The following is a 27,823-nucleotide window of genomic DNA, read 5'->3' as shown; positions in this document are numbered from 1 at the left end:
ATCAATAATAATCAATCTTTTTAGTGCTTCAATAAACATCAGGCAGACCTCTCTGCTACACTTGTGTGGAATTTTAAATATGTGTCATCTTTTAAAGAATCCTGAAACCTAGAAAGTTTTTGTCTGTTTCTGTAAATGACTTCCTGGAGCTCTGAAACTGTTTGGGCCAAAGTTGGTAAATCGTCAGAATCCTAAGAACTGAGGGAACAGGCTGGACCTTGTACCTTGTAGCTTAAGTAAAGCGTAATCACTTTCAGATCTCTAATCTGTATTTTGACTTTTATGTGCAAGTGAATCTAGTAATCAATACCCTGAAAGGAAACTTGTCTCCAGTGATATACATTAAACCATTTTTTAATGACATGTCTTAAACAGTAGTAAAATACAGAATTCCAGCACTAGGAAGTGCTTAATATTTTACAGAAAAACACCTATAGGAAGGTCCGTATCAGTCACAAATCTTCAGGAGTTAATAATGTATTGATGATAATGGTATATAACAGTGAGGTCAAAATTCATCTGGAGCATCTGGATTCATGTGATGGCTAAAACAAAAGTCAAGTGTTTCAAAGAAGAGCATGGTAATTTTAGTAGTCAGACATGTCCTTGAATGTGTTGGCTTTTATTTTTGTGAAAGCTTCAATTTAGATGTACATTTGATTTAGATCTTAATTCTTGTATGGGGTACAGGTACGTACTTTATTTGCAGTTATCTCTGTGTGCTCCAAGAGGAGCTCCAAGTTTTATTGGCTTTATCTCCCTTCATGTTAAAGGGCTTCACGTTATATAAACTACTTTGAGCTGTACTTATTTAATAAACATGTTACAAGATGAGAAGAACAAATAAGGGGAACAAATAACAACAGCAAATCTGTACATGTAGTCCATTTGCAACTGAAATAAGTTTGAGATCTTAAGTAATCATTAGAAATAAGAAAGCATAATAAACTAAGGGGACACAATATTATAGATTCAAACACATGAAATCCATTGCATCTATAACAATATTTCAAAATAAATACTCATTTTGATGAAGATGCAAGATGCCTTTGAGCAGTTTATTGAAATTGGCATAGTTGTGCTTGGAACCTAAGTGAAAAACATTTGAAAGGCCAACCAGCGTTTGTTCAGACTGTAGTGTATTTCAAAATGGATTTTGGAGCTCCCTCTTGTTAGGTTTACATGGTGCTCCTAAAGCATCTCTTTTCAGAGAAGGACAACAGTAGCCACCTCTGTGAAGCATGGACAGTGATCACTAAAAACACTTGCAATGAAATGCAAACAGGCTAGGTTAGTCTCCCTGTTTCAAAGGCTGCAATAAATAATGGGTGGGAGGTTCTGCTGCTGCTTATAGGGTGCCAGCTCTAGCCTGAAGTCTCTCACTGCCTGACTTAGTTCAGTTCCTTCTTCTTAATTCTTCACACAAAATCTCATGTGCCCAAGGGAGACTAAAATAATGTATTAACACATTAAGTGGGGTTGCGTCCTATTCAGTAATTATCAGATGGTTGGAGTATTTAAGCAATGAGAGCAGCAGAGAAGAATTCAGACCTGTGTTACAAGATGAACCCAAGTCTTCACCCCACTCAGTAAGGAAGGAATTTGAGACAAGTCGCTTCATGACAACAATGGTCATATTATCAGACTGAGCTGCAGGTTGTAAAGGCCTCACTGGTTAGAAATCCCATTATTACCTATTCGAGACAAATCATGTTACTTAGGCCTACTACTTTCCGCTAGAAAACTCTCACCAGTTTTCAATTTCAGATTCCAACCCAATGCACTCAACTGGCATAATGTCAAAGGAAAAAGAAAAGCTAAGGACTTTTTAATAGAGGTCACTTTCAGGTAAACGAAGGACACAATATTCTGCCATGACCTTTCCTAATTTTAACCTTCACTTACTGTAGATGTTTATTACCTTTTTGCAGATGTCAAAACATTTCTCATGTCCCTAGAAGGGACCTAAACTTCTGATATGATCATATGGGTTAGCTTATTTAGGGAGCTTATATTTCTTTAATGACAGAGTGAACTGTTATAGGATCTTTATTCTGGATTCCTGAGGAAGTGTTCCAGTGTTGGTTGAGCAGAATTGGATAATTAAAAAAGGCCACATTATTTACAGTAGGAAGAGCACTAAATGTGATCTCAATCAATGCCATATTCCGCTTGTTACCTGGTTAAGGATAGCTACTGTTTGCGCTCGGAGATCTTCTGTGCAGTGTAGTGAAATATATTCTATAGTGATGTAAAAAGGGAGATAAATACAAGAACTATATTTGTCATATTTTCTTGGAATCATATATGCATAGACAGAACTTCATAAAGAAGAAAATACTCATCATTGAGTTATTTAATTTCCGATTCACAATTGACTAACTCTCTAAAAGGGAGCCAAGGAGATCCTTCCCAGTGACAGCAAGGGTCCCCAGATCAGCTGACTGTGTTCACAATCTGAATAAATGTGGCTTGAACTAGGTTACCTGAGCCATGCTTAAAGGGGAATCATTCAACACAAAACATCAAAAGGGGGATAACTTCCTCTACAGATACAAGGAACATGACTTGAAGTCGAATTGCACATTATTGTAACTGGACAGGCAATGGGGCATATTTTTAGAGAAGCAAAGAACAGAGGCATGATCTCTGATTACACAGGTCTCGCAACACTTGAGATGAAAGAGATCGATGTCTGCCTCTCTTGACAAGAGGAATAAAGCTTTTGCATTAGTGACAAGATTGGTCACTGTGAGTATGTAAATGAGATGGCTCAGTCCGAATAAATAGGGACCTTTCTACATGGTGCTTGCATTAGTTTTTAAATTGAACTCATGCTGCTCGGGGAGGGAAAGTAGCTGTGTATTTGGGGTAGCTAGGCAAAAGAGTGTTCTCTTTCACTTTGTCCACCTGCCTTGTTCTTCTCAGCATGGTCTGTTTTCTTTTTTTTTTTTTGGGTGGTGGAAGCAATGGTGTGTTGAAAATAAAGGAATCAAAATTGATTGTTTGGATATTTTAAAAGTCTTCATGTAAGTAATTAGTATTTATAATGTATTTACAATACATTAATGAATGTATTTGCAATACATTAATGAAAATGGCTAAATAAACATTAATGAAGTCTACTGACAAATTTTGGCAGCACTCGGTAAAGAAGTGTTCTATAAACTTGTGACTGAAGATAATATTTTGTAAAATCTCATGGCCTAAAGTAGATGAGCATGTAAGCTTTCTTTTTTTAATTATGGTACACTGTAAATTTCTTGAAGTCTTCCTCTTTCTAACATTATAGCTAGTTGTGAGCATAGATCTTGTTTCTCTAAGTTTCTAGGACCTCAGAAAGCTGAAGGAACTTCAAATATGACGTTTTTCCTCATTAAACTTCTACATTGACCATGCTTGGGAAAACCAGCTGCTGCTGCTGCTGTTTGAGGTAGCCACACAAAAAGCAGTCTTAACAGCATTCTATCCATAAATTCTGACTAGTTTGCATGTGAATTAAATTTTGGGTGCACTATTACTTGGTGTGTACATCTGAAAGTAATTTGTGTGTGGTAGATACTTGCAAGCCAGGTGAGGTTTTTAAGAAGTCTTGAGTTTTTTTTGGAAGTCTTGCTCAAGTAGGAGCTGGAGAGTGTTTGTAGCATCTTCTTAAAAATGCTGTTTCTCATTCTTCTCAGAGGTTTACTTGCTTTGGGGTAGAAAACACTCACAGGACACCCTCCATGTGCAACTTGCTTTTGGGTTATTTTAGTGTATTTAAAGCTTTTAGTAAGAGAGTATGGCTCACTGGCTTCTGTAATGATGCTTCTGTTGATGTTTTCTGATGCTGGCAAAGCAAACTGTGCTATAAAAGATGTTGGGAGGAAATTTGCATTGGTAAACCAGCAATAAAACAAGCTTCTAGAAGAGGGGGAGAAGAATCAGTAGGGAGAATACAACCCCAGAAACTGATTTATTTTTCTGTTGCTATTACTGGAATCAAGATTTCAGCATCCGTTTAATGGCAGTAGGATGTCAATGGTCAAATCTTGACTTCTTAGAAAACGTTTGTTTCCTTGCAATCAATTTATAAAAAAAAGCATTTCAATTATTCTGTAAAGTAGTTCAGAATCTGCTTTTGATGTCTGTGTTTAGCGAATGCCGAAAGTGAGAACAGAACTTAAAGATGGTGTGGGCTATGAAATCATAAAACAAATCTAAAGTCTAACTGTCAACACTAACTCAGTTTTAGAGTTTACTTGGATTGTAAGTAATGGAGTTTGTTTTTTTTTTTTGCCTGCAAAAAAGCTTCAAACCCTTTTTAGCAACGCTTTCTCAAAAGCCTGAATGTACTCTAGGTATGTCAGGACTTCCGTGCATGTGTGATATTTCATAAGTGAGGGTTTTACTGAAATGGAAGAAAATATCATCTTCTGTGAATTCTGGTTTTCAGTACACCACTCAAAAATTCATTTAAAAGACAATTTTTCAAGAATGCTGGTGTTTATAAAGATAAAGAAAACAAGAAGGCTGAGTCTTTAGTTTGCCTCTTCCTGAAATAATTTGTTGTAAGAAACTTCTCTGCAATGAATACAATCAGTTTCTGTTAAACAAACACAACAATTCCTAATTCAATTGTTAGAAATCAAATGTTTTCCTAAAGAGGCTTAAATTCTAAAGGATCTAATGTTAGAAAAATAAGTGAATATATTACAATTGTTAGAAAAGCATTTCATCAGAAAGTGTAAATCTAGCAGCAAGAAGCTTTGTTTCTGCTTTTGCACATCTTTCCTTAGACTGTGAAAACTTGTTTTGTCAGATTTTGATGGGGATCTTACCAGGGAAAATAAGAAGTAAATAATCCAATACCTCTCTCCCACAAACCCAAACCTGTTTGTGAGTCAGGGAGCTTGCTTTCTGTACAGTAAGCTTGCTGTACTTAAGCGTTCCTCTAATAAAGTAAGAAAAAAGAGAAGTGGCCTGTGTCTTTATGGAAAATGTTTGTGGTTGGTACACTTGAAAGTTGAAAGATGAAGGAGGACCGGCAGCTCAAAAATTTACAGCTGGTGTGTTTCCAGGGCAGTACGTTCTCATCCTGGTAGAGCTTATCCATGAAGTGTTATTTGTAGCAGTCTTTTATATAAGGATATAGACATTTTTTGATATGATAATACTTGATATATATATCTCAAGTATATTTTTTTGATATATAATACTTGTTTGCCTCCTCTATTCATTGCTTAGGGGATTAAATCATGTCACCACTTTATCTGGCTTCTGTAAATGTGCAATGGATTTACTTCATCTGGCTGTATTTCTTGAGGTGAAGCTTTTGCAGTATGTTTCGTGTTCGTGGAGGCCTGTGGGATTTTCCTGGACATTTAAATGATAAGCTGACATCTCCTGTCATTCATGGATTACATTCAGTGACAGAACTGGGTTTTAAGAATACAAATTAACATAATTTATATTTAACATGCCTTGTTTTTTTTCCACTCAGATTCATTTACATGTTTTAATGGAGGAGAATGTGTCAACAGATTGCTGTGCAACTGCAGTCGATTTAATGCAACTGGAGCAAGATGCCAGACGGGTGTGTAAACAGAGACAATGAACTGGGTTTCTGGGATTGTACTTGGATTCCCAGTGCTACAAGAATAACTGCCCACTGCCAAAAGGATCTTTCATGCCCTACCATTTTCCCCTCCCTTTCTTTTCTGTGTTGGCATTTCACAGCATAACACATATACTACTACATCTTAACTGCAGGTTGAATCTAAAAACCAGCCCTATGTCTCAAGTGACTCTCCTTTTGTCAGTATATAACACAGGTGCTGAAAGAGATCATATATGCAGAACATGGGGTCAATATAATTTTGAAACTTTTGATGGACTCTATTATTATTTTTCTGGGAAATCCACATACGTACTTGTGAGACATACTGAATTAGATGAACAGAGTTTTTCCATACAGGTAAGGGTCTGTGCTTCTACATTCCTTTTAACTGTTGTTGAACATGCTAATAATGCATTAATTTTAAGATATTAAAAATAACTTGAAATGATAGTATGGTGTTCTAGAATGAAAACGTTGGTATAATTCTAACATGATGTAGCCTACCAGTTACAATAGCTGGAAGAGAACTGGTGCATGTACTTCCAAAGTGTGCTGCTGCTGTGAAAAGACCAATCCAAGAAGAGTGCTAATTGTACTCATCTTTATGGGGACCAAACTACTTGTTCACATGCTGACAGTGGGAATGGGGGTATTAATTATATAATGTGGATTACAAAGAATTTGGTTAAAATCTTTGACTTTGACACTAGTGGTTTTATTTGGCAGGTGAATAATGATCCTGAATGCCATTCTTCTCCTTATTCCTGCAAACGGTCCATTAGTTTATTCTTTTCTGGAGATGAACAGATAAAGATGAGCAGTGAAGTCACCTATAAAGGATTTGGGTAATTGCACTCATGTTTCTGATGCTGTAGTTACACTGGAATTAGTCTCATGGTAATATTTTGATAGCAGAGATGTAAACTAGATCAGTTATTTGTTGGTAGTTCAAAGTAAGTATCCAGACCACAGCAATACTCCCAGTCTACAGAGCAGTGTCTGAGGAAGGTGATGTGTAAGTAAGCAGTATACAGTATTAGGAAGTGTAGCCATTGACATTCATCCTTTAATTTTTGCAGCTATTTGCAGCTTCATCTCTTTTAGTGGAGTTAACTCCATATTTATATCAGGGTTTTTCAGATGCATGAGTGAGTCATGAAATCAGCAAGTAATTTATTTGTAATGGTGATATTCTTATGTGAAGTTGCTTCTGTTTCTGTGTCATTTCAGAGTACAATTACCTTATATTATCGGAAACTTACATATCCAGAAACTAGCTGGATACTTCCTAGTCAGGCACCAGAATGGTTTTACTCTGACTTGGGATGGTACATCTGCAGTGTATATCAAAATGGCACCAGAGTACCTGGGCAAAACACATGGACTGTGTGGGAATAATAATGCTATCCTGCAGGATGATCTTGAAACTAGTTACGGTGAGTATTTAAAATATTCCCTCTTGTGTCATACAGTGTTGCTTGGCGGTGGTGATTGTTGTTGGGTTTTCTTTTTGTTTTGTTTTTTGTTTGTTTGTTTGTTTGGGGTTTTTTCTTTGTTTTGGGGTTTTGGGTTTTTTTTTTTGGTTAGTTTTTTTTCAGGTGAAAAAATGTTACTTTGCTTAGTTTTTGATTGTAATGCTAATTGAATTTATGATGGGCAACTTCTAAAATGGAAGATAGGATACAGAAATACTTCTGGTAGATGATGCTGTTAGTGAAAAGGAACAATTTCAATACAGATGGAACTATGGAGAGAAAGATCTTTAAAAAGCTGTCTTACTCACTTATTCACAATAATATTTGTACTTCAGTGTTTTGACACCTGAAATGTAAAATCTATTTTTAAATGTCTACTGCCCTCAGCAATTTTCCAGCCTTTGGAAGTCTGACATATAGATATTTGAAATAAATCAGTAATTTCCATTGTTAAATAAAGTCAGTGAAGACAGGCAAATCTTTTTTGGTCTGGCTTTTCATTTATGCTAACACTTTTAGAAGTGGCCAGTGATCCTTCAGTACCAACTTTCAGACACGTCCAAGAGGCTTGGCTTTCAATAAATACTGAGTGAAGACCTCTATAAAACATAAAGAACTGGAAGGGGGTGGGGTTGGAAATAAGACCCCTTGAAAGGTATTTCAAGCTAGGTGATAAAAACTCCTCAATCTTTGCTTTGGGCTGTTTAAATTTTTGCATCTCCTCTTTAAGACTAGCCTATTTCTGTAGAGTACTACTTCAACACTCAGATTATATGTGGTAGGTTTCCTTTATTGCGAGCCACTCAATTTCAGAAGGCATCAGCCCTGTGCTATTACCAGTCCTTACCCCCATTGAATAGTTTGCTCACTGAATCAAAACGTTTAACTTAATAGCAAGATCAATAGTTCATTGTCCCCATTGCCTTCAGAGACTTTACCCTCCCACCTTTCTCTAGGATATCTCAGTCACATAAAGCTGGGATTGTAGCATGAGTTGCTACACTGCATACAAGCTTTGTCCAATTAGCTTGGGGAGCAGTAGTAGTACAGATATGGCAAGGTATGCATTTGTGGGTAGTGCAAGCAGTAATCAATGTCACTATTTGTCTATGATGGATAATACCTTTCTTAGCTAGTATAACACTAGTGTAGACATACATACATGAAAAAGTCACACCTTTTTTGGTTAATGTAGAAAATTACTTTGGTACCCTTGCAGTGACCCAGGAATGCCTCATCTTTCCTGGGTTTTAGATGCTCTTTTAGGAGTTTCATATAAAGTATCAGTGCATATACAGTTTGTCACGTCTTCTTTCCTGTCTTCCATTCAAGGAATTTAGCAGGCACAGTCCTGCTCTCTTAAAGCCCTTCCTTGCCAAAATGCCTATCTAAGCTTTTCTTCCATTTTAGAGCCTTCCTACTATAGTCCTTTCTAAAAGTATTTTTGGGTTTCTTTAAAGGACCATATTGTCATCAGACTAACAGCTGATTCATTTAGTTATAGGAAGGGTTTGGCACACTCTGCTTAATATAGTGTTTAGATTATTGAGATGTTTCTCTGGGAAATCCTATAGAAATGCTGTTGTTCTTCCAAGTCACTGTGTGTACCTGTGTGTGTGTCTTGTTTAGGAAAACTGACAGATGATGTAACAGAATTCGTAGAGAGCTGGCAGGAAAATCCTCCACAAGGAGCACCCAACTGGGATAAATCTCTTCTCAATGAACCACCCTGCCTGAGGCAAAGCCATGAATCTCTACAGGTTTGGATCAACACAGAAGGATTATTGCAATAGTTGGTGATTCTAATTAGAGTGAGAATTTGTCTTGCTTTGAAGGAGACTGAAAATATTCACATTTCTTCTTTGAAGAGATGGATTTAAATGGTTGCTGCAGAAGAGCTTCCCTTGTCTTCTCCTTTTGCCCCCACTTCTGTGTTTCATTCTTGACTTTTTCAAATATTATATTGTCTGCATAGCAACCAATAGAATTGTTTGAGTCTGGGAACTTAAATGAGTGAAAAGTTGTAAAGTATGGGTGCATTCTAGAGCTGGTTCCTATTTCTTCCCTTAGGAATGATAGAAAGAAAGAAGTAAGCAAAACCAGAATGAGACCACAGTTAATTTGCCAGTGTTTAAAAATTATTCTTACTTTTGTCCATCACATTGAAGCAGATTATCCTTTTAAGTAATATTTTCAAGACATAACCCTGAAATGAAGTCCTCTAAAACTAAAGTTTCAAAGTATTGAGTGCATCCTTAGTAAATTTGCAGATGACACCAAGTTGGGTGGGAGTATTGATCGGCTGGAGGATAGGAAGGCTCTGCAGAGGGATCTGGGCAGGCTGGACTGATGGTCTGTGGCCAATGGTATGAGGATCAACAAGGCAAAGTGTGGCTCCTGTATTTGGGCCACAACAATCCCATGCAACACTACAGGCTGGTGGAAGAGGGACTGGAATGCTGTTTGGCAGAAAGGGACCTGAGGGTGATGACTGATGGCTGAACATGAGCTTGCAGTGTGCCCAGGCAGCCAAGAAGGCCAGCAGCATCCTGGCCTGTATCAGCAATAGCATGGCCAGCAGGGCCAGGGAAGTGATTATCCCCCTCTGCTCGGCTGCACCTTGAATACTGTGTTCAGTTCTGGACCCCTCACTACAAGAAAGACATTGAGGTGCTGGAGTGGATCCAGAAAGGAGCAAAGCTGGTGAAGGGTCTGGCAAATACATCTTACGAGGAATGGCTGAGGGAACTGGAGTTGTTTAGTCTGGAGAAGGCTCAGGAGGAACCTTATTGCTCTCTACAACTACCTGAAAGGAGGTTGTAGCAAAGTGGGGATCAGTCTCTTTTCCCAAGTAACAAATGATAGGACAAGAGGTAACAGCCTCAAGCTGCACGAAGGGAGGTTTAGATTAGATATTATATAAAAGTTCTTCACTGAAAACGTTGTCAGCCAGTGGAACAGGCTACCCAGAGAAGTGGTAGAATCACCACCCCTGGGAGTGTTCAGAAATCACGTAGATGAGGCCCTCAGTAACATGGTTTAGTGGTGGACTTGGCTGTGCTGGGGTAATGGTTAGACTTGATGAACTTAAAGGTCTTTTCCAACCTAGCTGATTCTATGATTCTAAAGCTGATGCCATACGTGTTTTATTTCTGTTGCTTTTCACTCTGTAATTTGACTAAAATGAAGACTATTTCACATCATCTGGGCTTAGCTGCAACATGGCTTATGCCTTTCTTGGTGAATGGATATATTTTACTACCACTGTTATGACCTCAGATAAAAGAATACTCTGGCATGGACAGCAGTGTTGCTAGCCACTGCTTCTTGTTGATGAAATGAAAGTGATTCCTAGTCACAGACTAAGATGGCTGTTCTGATTTACCATAGTCTTCTGTTCTGCTCAGGTTTATTTTTTAAAACCTTCTCTTCACAACAGCTATCTTATTCATTTCAGAGGGCATACAAGCTGTGTAATATCCTGTTACATCCCCCATTTGAAACATGTCGTGAATATGTGAGTCCTCTACCTTTTATGGCAAGCTGCACCAATGATCTCTGCATGTAAGTAAATGTTTTTGGGTAATTCCAAAACTATTTCTAAAAACACTGTCCTTCTATCATGGGAATGAATTGTAAATGTTAACAGGACTAATTTGTGTCTTTTTCTGCAAGTTGTTTTTCATCTAAGTCTTTTATCTTGCCTTTCTGGTTTACTTCTGGTTTTACTGCCAGAAATTCCTGTGGAATTGTTCCTGTTTTCTTTGGTACAAGGATGACCAAAATCAGGCCCAGATATTTTCATAACTTGTTAGCCTACCTGCCCTTGAATATGGTGTCTGTTTTGATTCTAAGTGAGCAACATCATTAGTGTTTCTAACCTTAATAAACAGTAATGGTGCATAGGTCAGTTTGTCATTTGCAAGCCATATGTTAGTCCAATGAAAAGAGGAATCATATTACTATCTGATTTTATGCTATCAATTCACGACCTGCTAACCTCCTTATATCAAGCAGTTTTGACTAGCAGGCAGGACAGAAGATAATTTCCATTTCTTGTACCATGGTGACTCACTGGTGGAAACTTTACACTTTCCTCGTGTGAGTTTTCTTAACAATGTTATTCCTTTTGTAAAAATCAAGACCCTTTTTCAGGTCTGTTAATACTGCTCTATCTCTGGCTTTCATGGATTTATTCAGGAAGTTAGTTTCAGGTCTCAGATTTATTGATGACTTGTCTTCAGCTGTGCCATTTAACACTTTTAACCTAGACAAACAGCACAGTATTATTAAAGTAGATTCAAAAACACGATTGCATACAATGCAGGAGTATTCATGAGGTTATGATTACATGTTTGAATGTAGAAAGAAAATAATATGTCAATTTTTATTTGTGTAAGGTCAGCAGATGATAATGCAACTTGGTGTCGAGCATTAACTGAATATGCCAGAGCATGTGCCCAAGCAGGAAAGCCACTTCATGGATGGCGAATGCACTTTCAGCAGTGTGGTATGAAGATGCTTTCGTACTTGGAAAGACTGCTTAATAGTTGTATTTTTAAAAGTATTCATACTTTTACCTCTTTGTCCTTTCTCCTATTTTGAACCCATATAGCTCTCATTGAAAGCATAAATATAGACTCAATTCAAGGCTACTTAAATGAAATAGAAGTTCTTTTTTTATATGTGTCATTTCTACTGAATGTATTTAAGCACTAAGCTTATTAGAATGTGTTTTAAGAACCTTCTTACTAAAACATCAGAGATTCTTTAGGATGGTTAACCATTTGTTTTTTCATAGAGCTACTCTTTCAAATATTGTCAAAGTCTTCATGGATTTCTAATACATAAAATTTGTCATGAGCGTTTAAACATGAACTTGACTTACTCTTGTATAAGTCATAATCTTAGAAATCACAGAAAGTTAAGTTTGAAAAAGATCATCTAATTTGTTTGCCTGTCTGGAATGCAGGACCAGAACTATTATGTCATTCATGACAGCAGATTTCCTCCATGTTTCCAAAAATATTGGATATTCTACTACTTCCTATGCTGGTCTGAGTATCTAAATAGCTCTATGGTGAGAAAGTTCCCCGAGTTTTCCTTGGCTTAATTTAAAATTATTCCTTCTCAGTGCATCTTTAATGGGCAGAATATGAACATAGGTATATCCTGTGTTTGTGTGTTTTATTAAAGCCATTGTTTCATTGTTCTAGACAACAGATACCAAATTGACTTATCAAAAAATAAATACCTGAAACAAATATCTGCAGTCTATTTTAAGTGCTGAGTCAGAAACACAATACTTTGCTATTTATAAAATCATAGAATAGTTAGGGTTGGAGAGGACCTTAAGATCACAGAGATCCACCCCCCCTACCACAGGCAGGGATGCCTCACACTAGACCATGTCACCCAAGGCTCTGTTCAACCTGGCCTTGAATGCTGCCTTGGGAGATATGGTCTCCATCTGTTTCTATTTTTCAGTGATTACCTGTGCTGAACCCTTGACCTACAATGAATGCATCAACTGTTGCCCTGTTTCATGTCATCAAAAATCACAGTGCATTGACAGTGAACTTCCCTGCATTGATGGATGTTACTGTCCGGACGGTAAGTGTCGCTTCTCAAGTATATATTATATAATGCCATGTAACTTTCTGATTGCTATCCCCCAAGGTTAGGGGCTAGATTAAGGCACTCACAGGAGCTCTTTATAAAGGCAGCACAGAGTGTATGGATGAATAACCTTGTTTTGCTTGTAACTGACAAATGCCTTTTCCTCCCTTTAACAAGTGGGAATAGGTTTCAGTGCAGATCCACATTCTAGCTGTAGAACTCGACCATATGAATGAAAAATTGGGTTTGCGCTGTTAACAGAGCAACCATCTTCCTGATTCTGGTGATATTTTGGCAAGTTATTTTTCTTCTGGTACGCTTTGTTTGCGTTTAGGTTTGGCTGATTTTATGGTTTGGTTTGGGGTGTTTTTCACCCTGAAGAATGACTGCAAGGTCAGGTGTTTAGGAGATCTCAAAAATGTGACATGACTAAAACTCATTCATGTGGCCAGAAACAGGTTTTGATATTGATATTCTTCTGCTGTTATATAGTTATGGCAAGTGAGGTATTTACCAATGCAGCCTGTAGCAAAACTTCACCCTTGTTACCGAAATATACCCTGATGTCCAGTTTTATCCTTGTTACTGGCTTCTCTTGGGTACATAATTCTATCTAAAAGAGGTCAGAGAAAGTTATATGCTGAATCATAGAATCAGAACAGTTAGGGTTGGAAAGGACCTTTAGATCATCTAGTTCCAAACCCCCTGCCATGGGCAGGGACACCTCACACTAAACCATGCCACCCAAGGCTCTGTCCAACCTGGCCTTGAACACCACCACGGATGAAGCATTCACAGCTTCTCTGGGCAACCCATTCCAGTGCCTCACCACCCTTACAGTAAAGAACCTCCTCCTCATATCCAATCTGAACTCCTTCTGTTTAAGTTTTAACCCATTACCCCTTGTCCTATCACTACAGTCCCTAATGAAGAGTCCATCCCCAGCATCCTTATAGGCCCCCTTCAGATACTGGAAGGCTGCTATGAGGTCTCCACGCAGCCTTCTCTTCTCCAGGATGAACAGTCCTGCCTCTTAGACATACGTGATGATTTATAAGTAAATCATCTTTGTCATACATTTTATCTTTTATGGCTTAGTAAAGCCTTTCAGTTCCTGAATCTCTTAGAATGGAACAAGCACAAAACCTCTCACAAGTAGAAAAAACCCCATTATAATAAAATAAAGACCAAACAGTACCTTAAAACATAGAAGCAAAACTTTGTAAATGTGTCAAAAAAGAAACGAGGGGTACTCAAAACAGCATGGTTTGCTGTTTGTGTGTGTGTTGGTTTTTTTTTGTTTCTTTGTGGGTGTGTTTTTCCCCCTGCCCCTCAATATTAAATATTTGTTATTCAGGCTATTGTTACTGTATCTCAAGCAATTCTGGTACTTGGTCCACATAATATATTTAATATAGTTCAAATCAAACTACTGCAGAAATTGCGTAGAGTTTTATTATCATACATGACTATTTGTGTTGTTCTTGGGTATACTTTGTGCTCCATCAGCCATTTGTACAGATATTTAATTTTTTCCATGTTGTTTCATTTTTTCTAGGCTTAATATATGAAAATGAATTGTGTGTCAAACCTATGGACTGCCCTTGTGACTACCATGGAAGTTTCTTTGAAATGGGCTCAGTGGTTTATGAGGAATGTAATAAGTGGTTAGTAATTTTTCTTTTTACACTGTGAATTTAAGCTTTTCATGGTCATGAGAGACGACTTTTGTAAGACCTGTTTTAGTTAAGAATTGAATGAAGTTGATAAGTACTCACTGTTTCTATGTGCAAAATCTGTTGTTTCATCTGTTTTGAAGAAAAGGGAAAGATAAAGGAAACTATAGAGCTATTAATCTGAAATAAAAGCGAATGACAGATGTTACAGAGAATACTGTAATGTCTAATACACTTTTCACCTCAAACTCTGTCTCAAAGTAAAAGGAATCTAGAATTTAAAATCTTAACAGGAGAATGACTTTACTTTCTCTCCTGGTTTTGTTGTCTCACTTGGACGCAAAGAGCGTAATGTCATTATGACACTAAGCTGCTCTTTTGGGAATTTCTAAGTTAATTTCATACATTGGAAAGAAAAGTTTGTAGGAAGAGATAATGTCTTTATCGGATAAACTTAACTGATTAAACGGATGAGCTTACACATGTGCAGCTTGTTTTTTCCTATAAATTTTTTTCTTTTTAAAGTATTAAGATTCAAATTGCTTGCATTTATTCTTCTTGGATTTAATAATCCTTAACTTTTATAATGATTATCAAGGAGCTAAAAAGAAAGAAAAATGTTATTGGATGCATGGATGAAATTTCACCTGATCATATCCTCATGACAACTACTTGCCACAGCTCCCAGGCATTCTAGTGAGTGTGATAGTGCTGTTGTACCCTTTTGTGAGACTCAAGATGCCTGGTAACCACTTCATATAGAAGGAAATCAGGAAAAACAACTGAGGGACAGCCATATATGCTTCACCAAAAAAAAAGAAAAAAGGTCTGAAACTTTTTATTTCCATATTAATAAATTCATTTATTTATTTCATTTATTTTTTTCAGCACTTGCATTGGAGGAAAGTGGATTTGTACAAATCTTACATGTCCAGGTATGTCAAAGTTCTTAACTATTTAATAACTGAATTTCTACTGTTAGATCTTAATAAGCTATTTCACTGCATAACTTGCATTTTTATTTCTATCTACATGTAAATGCATCAACACACAGTAGGTCAAATATTAAAATAATCTGAAGAGCAGGAATCTGCCTTTCAACTTAGGGCACTCATGTGTCTCCATATACATCACCATCATGTCTCTGGTAGATGACACTGCCTTGTCATTCTTGTCATTCAACTAAAGTTTGCTCTGCAATCTTCACTTGAAAGACATACGTCAGAATTACCTTTCCCCTCTTCCCCCTGCCCCAGTGTTGCTGGCTGGAGATGTAGTATCTAGGTATTGTACAAATACCAGTTAATTATTTTTACATGCCTGTGGAATGAGGGGTGTTATTCTCACTTCATAGGTGGGCATCTAAACTACAAAGAGATTAAGGTCAAAAGGATTTTGCATAGTTCTTATGGTTGCCAATAGATTCAAGCACTGGTCTTGGAGTTGTCAATTAACTGTGGGAGTGTTTAATGTTTCTGCAAATCTAATAATGTTTTTAGAGCCACAAATCAAATATCCAGAATGTAAGGGTTACACATGTCATTGTCACCTCCAGGGTAAATTGTTTAGATATCTTGGCCTGGCACCAGGTAGGAACTCCGTAGCAAAAGCAAGGATAAGGATCACTTCTTTACTGTGTTCCTAGTACCTGATTATAATATGAATGCAATTTTATAAATTGTAACATATCAGAGTGTATGAACTCTACAGCAGTAGTAACTGTTGAGAGTACACTGTCTTTTCTGCGTACTTCAATACATTATTCATGTTTGTCAGCTGAATGCTCAGTTTCAGGAGACACACATTTCATGACCTTTGATGGGCGCAAATATACTTTCCAAGCTACCTGCCAATATATTCTAGCAAAAAGCCGTGCATCAGGAGCATTTACCATATCCTTGCAAAACGCTCCTTGTGGACAGGTAAGGCTTAGACCTCTCTTGTAATGTTTATATGCTGAAGGGCTTATTAACTGGGAGGGGGAGGAGTGGAGTGGGGAGAATACTAAAAATAAAAAATAATGAAAGCTACCTGCAATGGAATATGTTAAAATTAATCAGTAGCAACAACTTTCCTTAATGATGAAATAGTTGAACAACAAAGTTCAAGAAACCTAAGAAAGGTGTTGTATATTGATGCTATATCCTGTACTATATGGTTGAAGATAAGCAAAAGGGATCCCCAAAGAAATACTCTAAGGAACTTTTTTTATCAAATGAAAGTTGAAGCATGAAACCCTCAGTTAGATACCTCTCAGCCTGACCTGTTCAAAAACCCATCAATGGACAACAGAGGTCTGGAGCAAATATGTGCTATGGTAATATGCAGGATATGCATTGTGTGTCTTATTCCATTTTGTGTTAAAGAAAGCTTATTTCTGTGTGCAAAACAGACAGAAATGTGCCTTTTAGTTTAGTTGTTGTGGTACTTTTGTTGGGGGAAGCAATAATCAAATTAGTTGGCTTTCTGCAGCACTTGTGAGATCACCAAGAACCTTGCAGTATTTCTCGTGTCTTGTTTACCCTGACTTAGGGAGTTTGCTTAATATGTCTCCATGTCCAAGTAGTTTGTAGGTGAAAAAAAAAACCTGATGCTCTTGGCTTTTGCTATGTGTTCATACTTCATTTAGCCTTCAACAAAGCTAGCCTAATCAGTCCCTCATAGGTACAGACTTTTACAGAGGTTTGAGTAAAGTTTTCTGGACATTAACAGCCAGGTGGGGGAGCAGAGACTTGTGTGGTATGTTCCAGGGTTACATGCTGCTAATTAAATTATCATTGTACACGTTATGGGAGGGTAGTGAGAACAGTCTGAGTACTATAATGCAAGAGTGTGAGCCTTCAGTGCAGCTATTCACGTGTCTTATCAACTAGCTGGTACCACTTTGCAGAAGAGCTGCTTTACAGTTCTCTAGGCACCATCTATTATCCTTCCCCATTTATAAAAATTAATGAATTGAAATGGAAAGCTAAAAGATTTGTAGTGCAGAAATCTCATATTTCTTGATATATCGAGATTTTGTGTTTTTTTTTTTAAAAAAACCAACTTTATCAGTCCCATCTCATTCAAGCAGATTAAAAAATGTAGAAAGAAAATACCTAGGGAGATTTTAGTTCTCTGAATCACAAAGAATCCAGTCATGTAGAGTCTTAGATCTGGTGACATAAACAGTCATCAGGCAACAAGTTATTTCAAAATGATGTGAAATTTTCTTTAAGCACCTTTTGGAAGGAGAATCATTCCAGTGATCAGCACAGCTTGACATTATCTGAGTTTCAGGTGACAACCTCACTGGCTTTGTAGTTTGTATGATGAGGTCTTCTGAATATAGACTTTTTTTTTTTTTTTTTTTAAGTGCTTACTGAGAGATATCACCATTCCTGTGAAAACACCTGCTGAAAGTTAGCAGGGGCAGTGCTGTGAAAGAAGCAGTTCATTGGAACAGAGAACAATTGTCAGGCAGAATTTCTCCTTTAGTTTCAGCATGAAAGAATAATAAAGCTTTTGTCAATATTGTGCAGTAATTTATATAATATGGAGGCTTGTTCTCTTGTTTCTGGTCTGCTGCTCGTACCAGCTGGTATTATTTTATTTTTTGCTTCTTAAAAAGCCAACAAAATTGTCAATTTATAGCTGCTGTTGCTGAATGACAGGCACAGAAACCTAATGTCTTAGTAAAGAGGAAAGACAACAAGACAAGCTACAAGAGCACAGCTTCACCATGCAGATATCTGTCTTCACTATCAGTCTGGGAGAGCTGGTTGAGCTGATGAAATATCTTCTGTAATTTTTTTTAATTTGCTATTTTTAAGTTTTATTTTATCATTTCAGCTGTTGGTGAGAGATCACTGTTGCACTATTATTTAGACAGGAAAATTCTGAATATAGTTTTTAATCTTTACACACCACTGTGTGTACTTGTATGTCCATCGCATTTGAAGGACTGACATAATCTGCTCTGTGCTAGTTCAGCATCTGCCAAAGCCACATGGTAGCCTTAGGAGATCCCTGAAGCCCTAGCTATTGTTTTCAATGAGTAGGGCAACATTTGCCCACTACTAGGCAAGTCCCAGTGAAAGTCAGTGAGAGGAGGATAAAAGTGTGAGTCTTTGAACTGAACATCCTAATCTATTTGCAGTGTGAATGATGTTATTCATGGTATAATTTTGCAGTTAGTGTGACTGTCCAAAGGTAGGGATAATTTAGCTTCATCTTGCCCACTGCCTCTTGCAGCACTGCAAATGCTTAACATTTTAATATTTCATCATAAGTTATGTCTTTACTGTAGGCAGTGGGATTGAAAAGTGCAGCTGCCTGCACCTCTTATGGACATTTCTTGACTGCAGCTCAGGACCAGACTCAATCAATGAGATTTCCTTCAGTGAGACCTAGACTGCTGTTTGCCAAGTGGTTTCAGATATGTATGTTTTGGTATATAAGACATTATGAGACACTAAAGACGCATAATCAAGATGAGACTAAAATGAACAAATAGTGTGCCAAAAATAACTGGACCCAGTTTTTTTCATTGTTCTTGAATACCTTTTAAATGGTTACAAGGTCTTGCAGTGAAGGAGGGTGAAGAAACAGCAGTTGGATGCTTCCCGCTTTCCTCTGTAGATGACAGGGAATAGACAGGCTTCTAACCTTATCCAACTACACTAAATCCATGTAAATAAGCTGATGTCTTAGCTATAATAAAGAGATTTGAGTATAGCAGGAGTGGCAGAAACTTAATTCCTTCCTAGAGAAAAGAAAAAGTAGAAGGTGGATTCTCATGTCTTTCAGCGTGTAGCAAGGTAAATTACAGAATGCTGACAAAGTTAAGTTCAAGTCATCTCTCAGTCCACCTTTATGCTTGATTCTCTGTGATAGAATATTTTTCTTTTTTTAAAATAAGGCAGTGATCAAATTAATTCTCTCAAGAAAAATTTGGTAATCTTCTGTGAGTAATGGTCATGCTTTAATGAGCATTCTTTCCCTATTGGCATCAAAAGCCAAAATACCTGTAGTTATTCTGAAAGGTGGAAGTCCTGGCCTAACTATCCTCCTAGATAGGAACTGGTTAGTGTTAACGTTTCTATGCCTAGTTTCTACGTTACTTAGTGCAGGTGTATTTGTTACTTGGTATGTTGAAAACAGTCAATATTCAGTAGTCTTCAGACTTGTGTTGCTTTCCACCCACGTAGTATGGTGTCTAGTTGAAGATCACTACAGTAACATAAGACGTGCAGGAATTTTAAATAGTTTAGGACATCATTTATGTGCCAACTGATTTCAGAACTTGAATGGAAAAAAATATCCAACATAACTAACACAGAACATGTACATGATGTACATGATAGTCGACTTCTGTTTTGATCAAGGCAGTTAGCCTCAATTCTTGATTTTTAAGCAGCTGTGAAAATTTCTTCTGTAGGGCATGTAGCTTCTTTATGCTGTGGAATTTCAGCACAAGTCTCAATACTTTGATTTTTAGGATTTCAGTCAATAGCTACTTTTGGTAATGTTGACAGTTAAGTGCCACTGAAGAGGGTGGTTGTGAGTAAGGCAGATGATTTCGAGCTAGGATTTTTTGGAGTATGTTTCATCCAGACTGAAATGAAGTATTTCTTTCCATGTTTTTTCTGTGTGATATTTTGACTTAGAGAGCTGAAATGAAAATAAGAATAAGCAATGGTAGTAACAATAAGATGGGTCTGTTGGATGTTGTGATACTGTATGCTGGCATGATGCTGCCTTTCTTTTGTCAATATTCATCCAGGGAGCTTATGAACACACTCCACAATTCCTCTCAGAAATAATGATTTTAAATGTTGTTTTAAATAACTATTCACAGGATACTTCTGTCTTTCATTCTAGTTTGCCTTTAAAGGAATTTTGTGTCTTACATGTGCTTTGAAAAAACCTAGTATATCAGAACACTTTAAAGTATAAATTTTGATTTGTGCACACAGCAGTGCTGTGGATAATGCAGCCTTGTTTGGAGCATTCATTTAGCCTCAGTGGGTCTTTAATCAGGGGGTCCCATGAATTGCAGATGTGTTTGTACTTAGCTATGTAAGAACTATTTAGTTTCTCTTTCCAAATCCCACTTTTGAGCTGTATTAAACACACATGTGAAATCATTCCAAATACTAAGTTTTTTTACTTAGCTGTAAAGCTGTGTGTTACAAGTGCTCTCTGCTAATAAGATAGATACAAATGAACATTTTCAATTCCCCACTAATTATAGCTTTACTTGCAGTCTTATGTAACTTTTATCCTTCTTAAGGTTTGTTTGTTTGGTTGGTTTTAAATGTGTTTTGCTCTTACTTGTAGAACCAGGATGGATCATGTATCCAGTCAATCAGCCTTATTCTTAAGCAGGACCTCAAGAGACAAGTGACTCTGACTCATTCAGGAGATGTTTTGGTATATGACCAATACAAAATTAACCTGCCTTTTGCGGATGGTAAGGAATAATATATAAACTTGCAACTTATATCGAGCACTAAGGCAGTATTTTAATGGCATATGCATATGTTGTGGTACTGAAGTGGTATATTTTTAATATTCTGTGTAAAATGTTTCACAAATTAACTTTTCTAAGGAGAAATTATTTTCTCTGATTCTTGAACTTCATAATTTCTTTTCCTTTCTTTTGTAAACAAGTGAAGTAAATAGAAATGGAAGGAGCCTTCTCAGAGATGTTTTACAAACAAAAAAAAATATTTCTTTGTGATTCAGTAAGTTTTAAATCTCTCCTTCTGGAAGGTGTTACCAAATATTCTGTGTAGGAATATATGACAATGTTCTGTGAGAGTCAATGTTAACTTTAACAAGAGATTTATACGAAAAAATTGGTACATTTAATGTCTTTGGGAATTTCCCCAAAAAGGCTTTAGTACAGGAAGTATGTTGCTGGTATTGGTCTGCAATGTTTCTATCTTTAAATTGATTTACATTTAGTTAAACTTTATGAATATTCTGGTGAACTCTGGATGCATTTTTAAAAAAAGCAGTACTGTTGTAAGTTTCTTGTTTTCTTTAAAGTCTGAATCAGTGTAATGTTTGGTGAGAAATCAACGATTAGGGGAAAATTGGGCTTTAGTAGGAAGAAAATGCAACTTACATAAAAATGATACAGAACAAAACCAGTGAAATGGCAAGAAACAAAATGCAGGCAGGTTTCCTTTGCTTTTCAACAGTCTCTGTTTTTACTCACCAGAATTATTTGAAATACGAAAACTCTCCTCTGTATTTCTTCAAGTAAAGACGCGCATCGGATTACAGATACTGTACGACAGAGAAGGATTGAGGCTTTACCTTCAAGTGGATGGACGGTGGAAGGATGATACTGTGGGCCTTTGTGGAACCTTCAATGGGAATACAGAGGATGATTTTTTGTATGAATAGCTGCAAGATTTCTATTTGCTAGTGTATATATATATCATCTACAGTTAGAGTGGTAGATCAAATGTGGGCTGAAGCTGAACGTATAGATATCAAGAATAATTTACTTAGAAGTTTTGTTAGTGAGATAGTAAGTTTTAGTTTACTAACAAAAAGATCTATAAATTCAACTATAGGGTATCAAGCCAGGTTTTGCTTAAAATACTGTAATACAAAAAACACAGTGAAGTATATTTGACTAGTGCTTGTTTATCTGCCAAAATATGGAGTGGCCTGTAAAAGGGACTTCCTGTCTCCCTGCAAGCCTCTTCATCTCTTTCCAGCTCCTGTTTTCTGCTGCAAGTTCTAATCCGCTCTCTGTGACAGAGCCTCCATTGTTCAGTGCCTTCAGGCTAACAACAGGAATTGACTGTTGCCTGAACTTCACTTCACTGTGATGCAGTGAAAGGTGGTTAGAGCTGCCTGAGCACCACGGTCAAGATTGCTGCTTGTCCAGCTTCTTTCTAGCATGTTTCCTACAGATAATAAAGAACAAATTGGCTTCCAAAGGACTGAGCAGCCTAATGGAAGTGGGAGAAGGAGAACATGAATTTAGAGCTTGACAGAACATTTCTTTGACCAAGGGAAGGGGAAAAAAAGAAAGAAGAATAGAACGTCTTTCTCTCAAAACTAATAGAAAAATGGGAAATCTTTCCATAATGGTTCCCATTTAAAAACACACGCACACAAATACAGTAGTGGGGTTTTTGACGAATTTCAGTCTTAAAGATTAAGAAGTATTATCAAGATTTTTTTCTAATGAGACTAGGAAATATATAAACAAGATTTCAATGAAGAGATTACTTATGTAAAACTACTTTAAAAATTCTGTTTGAAGCACATAAGTTTTGTAGTGTGTTTTTGACAGTCTTTGAACTTGTTCTCCAATAAGTGAGAAATTGTTCAATAGTTGACATTTGTGAAAAAAATCCCTTAAACTACAAAAATTTATGAATCGTGCTGAGATATGACACAAACCGTAACATGTAAGCATCTTGATATGTACACGCAACACCTGACCCACAACAGATTTGGGGCACTTGCCATAGATGGCGGTGCCTTTTGCAACACCTTCACTCCCAGCTACTTTACCAGAAGTAGTATTACTAGTTGTGTGCCTAATGCAATCTTTCCCAAGAGTATAAAATCCCATGCACTGTTTCAATCATTCTCCCTATACAACAGAAATGTACCTTGGTCTTTCTGTCTTTTAGCTTCTGCTGCCTGTTTGATTACCTCATTGAATCCTCATGGATTCAATTGCTTATGCAGTTACATTTCTTTACCTTTGAATTTCTGTTCCTTCCTCTTTTTTGCAGGGACTAGAGGGCCTAGGAAGTCAGCTACCTAGGAACAGACAGGAAAATATAGGTAGAGGAGAGATGAAAATGAATCAGATATCACTGAGGAGGCAGGATTATGAACGAGGAGGCAGAATTATGAATATGAGAATGCAGACTTTCAGGGCAGTGGTTCTCCCTCCTTCTCTCTTGTGAAAATGGAACTTGTCCTGTTTTGATCTGTCCTTCCTTACAGGAAAATATAGGTAGAGGAGAGATAAAAATGAATCAGATATCACTGAGGAGGCAGAATTATGAATATGAGAATGCAGACTTTCAGGGCAGTGCTTCTCCCTCCTTCTCTCTTGTGAAAATGGAACTTGTTCTGTTTTGATCTGTCCTTCCTTACAAAGTATCTAATGGCTCTAGAGCACATCTTCTCTTGTTTCTGGGCCTTTGCCTGGAAAGAAAGAGGAGTCCTGAAACTTAAGCTGACTGCTTTACATGGAAATGCATGTGAATATGGAACAGTGGAAGGGGAGCTTGAATCAGCTCTGCTGAAGAGGGTGGTAGAACTGAGACCATTCTGTAAACTCACTGTGTCTTTTGTGACTGGCTTCTGTTTTGTAAAAGATCTCCAGTTGGAGTAACTGAAAGCACTCCAGAGCTGTTTGGAAATGCATGGAAAACTTCAGCGGCGTGCATTCTTGTGCATGATAGTTCACAGATGGATCCATGTGATATTCATCTGCAGGCAGGTGGGCAGTGAAGGTCAATTGTTATGTACAAATGTACTTTTACTTATATCCATGCCAATTTTCCTAGTTGGATCAGGGTAAAGTGATAAACAGTCCTACCCACTGAAAAAGCAGTAGCATTTGTTGAGTTGTATTCCCTAACAAACATGTAGTGTATTGTTTAAGTATTCTATGATACTTGCAGAGGCACTTGAAATACCTTTTTTTATTTCTGGATTGCAGTTACAAAGTGTTGAGTTAGACATGCATGAAAACTTGATAGTATGTCTAGTATTAGTGATGCTGCTGGGTAAGATGGAGACTCAAAAGTATTACAGTGTTCAATTTTGAAAAATACTGAAAAAATGAAACATTTGATTTTGTTGTCTGATATCAAAGAGAATGAATAGGAGAAAGATACTGATGCCAGAACTCAGCCAGACTCAGCCAGAAGAGTCCAGCTGGGAAAAATGCTAGTGACTCATGCCATGAGGACCACAGATGGTCACCAAGACATCCTTTAATAGTAATGAACTCTGTAGATCATCAGTTATATCAATTTCATAGTTCTTACCACTTCCTGACTTGGACTGTACATACTTTTTGGCAAGATATAGGGGTAAAATAATGAATTAAGTTTTGCTTGTAATTTCAGCCGTGCTAGGAAATCATCACATCTGCTGCTACATCATCCCATCTTTTGAGTATTATACAATGTGCAGCACTAAGAAGCTGCATTCTTGTTAGTGGGTTTGGACATAAGTATAGAAAAAAGTGGCCTGTACAGGAAATCAGAAATCCTGCAAAAGGAATTTTCAAGTCCTAGTTCATGCATGCCTATTACTTTTTGGGGAATACAAAGTTAACTCTTTCTGGGTATGCTAATGTAGCATAGTATTTCTTTTGATTATTGTTGCACAAATGTTAGTGCATTCAGAATTAAGATACTCAGATGTATGTAGTATTTGGAGCTACTTATGTAATCATTTGATACTGATCTCCCTCTCCTGTGAGATAGAGCTCTGGCTCTGGCAACGGAAACAATGGGTAACAGGTTATTCTTTAAAGCAGTGTGTGTTTATGAAAGGCATTGGGTAGTGTGTAGCATCTGTTGCCTAACCTACATTGATGAATTAGTTTAAAGACTGTATGTAGGCACTGTCTAGGTATTGTAAAATTTCCTAATTACCTTAAAATCATTCCCTGAACAAGTTCAAAACTATGAGCAGCTAACTTCTTTTCTGACCTTTCTTGTAGCTTAAAGATAAAAAGATATATATGACAGTAGTATATAACCATGATCAGTTGCTTGGATTAGAAGATACTTTTTATTCCAAGTCTCTTTAAACTCCCTTGCTGAAACAGTGTTTAATCTGTTATTTGTATAGCCTCTTATGCAGCGGAAGCTTGTAGCATCCTTACGAAGGACCTTTTTGCTCCATGCTACCCCTATTTGAGTCCTGTTCCCTATTTTGAGCAGTGCAGAAGAGACACTTGCAAATGTGGACAGATTTGTTTTTGCTCTGCTCTGGCCCATTATGCCCATCATTGTCGAAGATTTGGAATTGTAATAGATTTCAGAGGACGTGTCCCAGACTGCGGTGAGTTGCCTTTCACTTCTAGTTTTAAATAGGCTTCAGAATGACCATAAAACTAAATGAATATAATATTTAAATGAGAAATTAAGTAATTCTATAATGATCTGTTGTGTATAAGGCAAAGTTCTTTTTTGTCAAGACAGAATTAGTACAAGTGTTTTAAGAGGAGTGTTGATATTTAATTTGATTGGTAGAATACAGGTAATGTAGAGATAGCCAAAGGTGACATCTGTTAACTCCTCTATAATGCCTCACAATTGTAGGATTGGGGTTTATATTACGAATTTTTTTTCAGTTTATATGAACTTCTAGTCATGTAAGAAATGTTGATAGGACATGTAGTGCCCTTGTATAATTTTTTGTTTCAAATTATAGAATTGAAAACCTTATAAAACAACACTTAATTGACACCTCTGATGTTTCAGTAGGTTTTGCTCCATAAACAAGGCTGAAAATCTTCTCTTAGGAATATTAAAAATTTAACATGTTAGTTTTCATCACATCATGTAATTAAGCATGCTGTAATGCATGGTAAAGAGGAATTTGGGAAGTTGGTCCAGCTTCAGTATCTTGAACTGGAGTTGTCTGCATTTATATCTGAAAAGTCTGGCTTGCTTACTGTCATTATGGCATGCATGTCTGTGTCCACTATGACTAAATGAATCATTTAAACCATTTAATTTTATTTTACTCTTCTAGAAGCAAGTATAGTTTTATTAGAATATATTTAAAAGTCATGCTTGTCAGGTTTTAAATGAGTCTTTTTAGTACTTCAAAAACTTCAGATATTTTTTAAGGAGAGATTTATAGGATGTGTGTGTATATATATATCTCAGAAAACTTATGATGATATTGAGCAAAGTATACATTTTATTTCTTGCTTTTAATGTTTTTGTTAAGATGCTGTGCATTTCCTAAAGCCCATGCACAAGAGCCATGCATTTTCAGAGTTAGAGAAAAAGAACCTTCAACTGTTCTGTTTTCCGTGTGTAAATCTGGATTAACTACGCCGACTTCATTGTACTTGTTATTACTGTGGATTTACATCTGTGTAGTGTACACAGCATAGTGCCAAGATAGCAATTTTAGTGAAATTTAATGTGATTGGGAATGAAAGAATAGAGATGTTATCAGAAAACTGTTGGGAGGTGCTTGATTCTCTTGCACTGTGATTTGAGATGTTTGTTTCATTTGGACAGCTCTTTCATGTGAAGATACAAAGGAGTACAGTACTTGTGTATCTACCTGTGGCAGAACCTGCCAAGCACTGTCCATGCCAGAGACATGCAGCAGTGATTGTGTAGAAGGCTGTGCTTGTCCTTCTGGAATGTATTTGAATTCCAAGACTGAACGATGTGTACAGAGGTAGGTAAAATTGCATTTCTGATAGTCACATTCACTATTTTAGAGCACTGCATTTGCAAGTCAGAGTGAAAAGCTAATAAGCATGTAACCTTGTGGATATTATGAATCTGTAAACTTGGAGGGATCATAGAATTATACAGAACCTGTGTGTTGATAAAAAAAATAGCTCTTTTATAGTACTGACACTTATCCAACATTTTCAAAGCTAGTTTCTACATATTATCTGTGTTTGGCAAATAAGAGATACAAAAGGTGTTCACTGTTGTGTAGAGGTGCTGCTTTGTTACTGATTTGTTTTGGAATGTGCTCAATATATATGGTGTGTTGAGATCAATTTCTTGTATTTAAAAATTAAACAAGCAAACAAAAAAAACCCCAACCACAAAACCCCAACCCAACCAACCAAAAAAACTCACCAAAACCAGCAAAACAACCAATTGAACTTTGAACAGCAGTTAAGTTATTGGGAATTTTTTTCTTCCTTCAGTTTTAATTAATCATAGTTATATATTTTTCCTCTACTCCAGAAATGAATGCCCATGTTATTTTCAAGGAATTGACTATCCCCCTGGAGAAAACATTATGACATCTTTGGGGAAATGGTAAGATACTTATTTATTGTGTTTAGTTTTTTAAGAGCTCTGGGTCAAGTCATTCTGGGTAGTCTGTTGGTGTTTTTTGGTGTTGTGTTGTTGTTTGTTTGGTTGGTTTTGTTTGGTGTTTTTTCTGTGGGGTCATTTTAAATGAAAAGTACAGAACAAGCTTACATCGGTTTCCTATGCATGTTAGGACAGAGCTTCTTTAGAACTTAGGTTTTCAGGTGCTTATAATCTAATATATTGATGTGCAAAGTAGAGAGAAAAGCCACTGTAATTTTGTACATCCACAATAATGTAGAGAGCTCCAGAAGACCCCAGACACTTGCTAACTGTCAATTCAAATTTGTTCAGCTAGATCTTCATTGCTATTCTCCTTCACTATACCAGATCGTAAATCCATACATATATATCTCAATATATCTTAATTGGCAAGTTAGCTCA

General features: G+C 36.9%; 1 protein-coding gene across 1 annotated transcript in view; it reads left to right on the top strand.

Moving 5' to 3' along the window:
• The window catches only part of OTOG (otogelin), a 96,542-nt gene that overhangs the window by 6,247 nt on the left and 62,472 nt on the right, over positions 1-27,823 (top strand). The window contains exons 4-20 of the mRNA XM_057418215.1: positions 5,483-5,575; positions 5,802-5,956; positions 6,326-6,444; positions 6,830-7,035; positions 8,704-8,834; positions 10,532-10,638; positions 11,475-11,584; positions 12,562-12,687; positions 14,252-14,360; positions 15,258-15,304; positions 16,146-16,291; positions 20,691-20,823; positions 21,580-21,757; positions 23,717-23,841; positions 25,209-25,421; positions 26,618-26,783; positions 27,311-27,385. Coding sequence (XP_057274198.1) covers positions 5,483-5,575; positions 5,802-5,956; positions 6,326-6,444; positions 6,830-7,035; positions 8,704-8,834; positions 10,532-10,638; positions 11,475-11,584; positions 12,562-12,687; positions 14,252-14,360; positions 15,258-15,304; positions 16,146-16,291; positions 20,691-20,823; positions 21,580-21,757; positions 23,717-23,841; positions 25,209-25,421; positions 26,618-26,783; positions 27,311-27,385 — 2,239 coding nt within the window. The remainder of the gene's footprint in view (positions 1-5,482; positions 5,576-5,801; positions 5,957-6,325; positions 6,445-6,829; positions 7,036-8,703; positions 8,835-10,531; positions 10,639-11,474; positions 11,585-12,561; positions 12,688-14,251; positions 14,361-15,257; positions 15,305-16,145; positions 16,292-20,690; positions 20,824-21,579; positions 21,758-23,716; positions 23,842-25,208; positions 25,422-26,617; positions 26,784-27,310; positions 27,386-27,823) is intronic.

The sequence above is a fragment of the Pezoporus wallicus genome, unplaced genomic scaffold, assembly GCF_028554395.1.
Source record: "Pezoporus wallicus isolate ANWC-B61680 ecotype Strahan unplaced genomic scaffold, APGP_CSIRO_Pwel_v1 contig_2025, whole genome shotgun sequence".
Lineage (NCBI taxonomy): Eukaryota > Metazoa > Chordata > Aves > Psittaciformes > Psittacidae > Pezoporus > Pezoporus wallicus.
The sequence above is the reverse complement of the archived record's forward strand: the minus strand, read 5'-3'. Positions and strand labels throughout refer to the sequence as shown.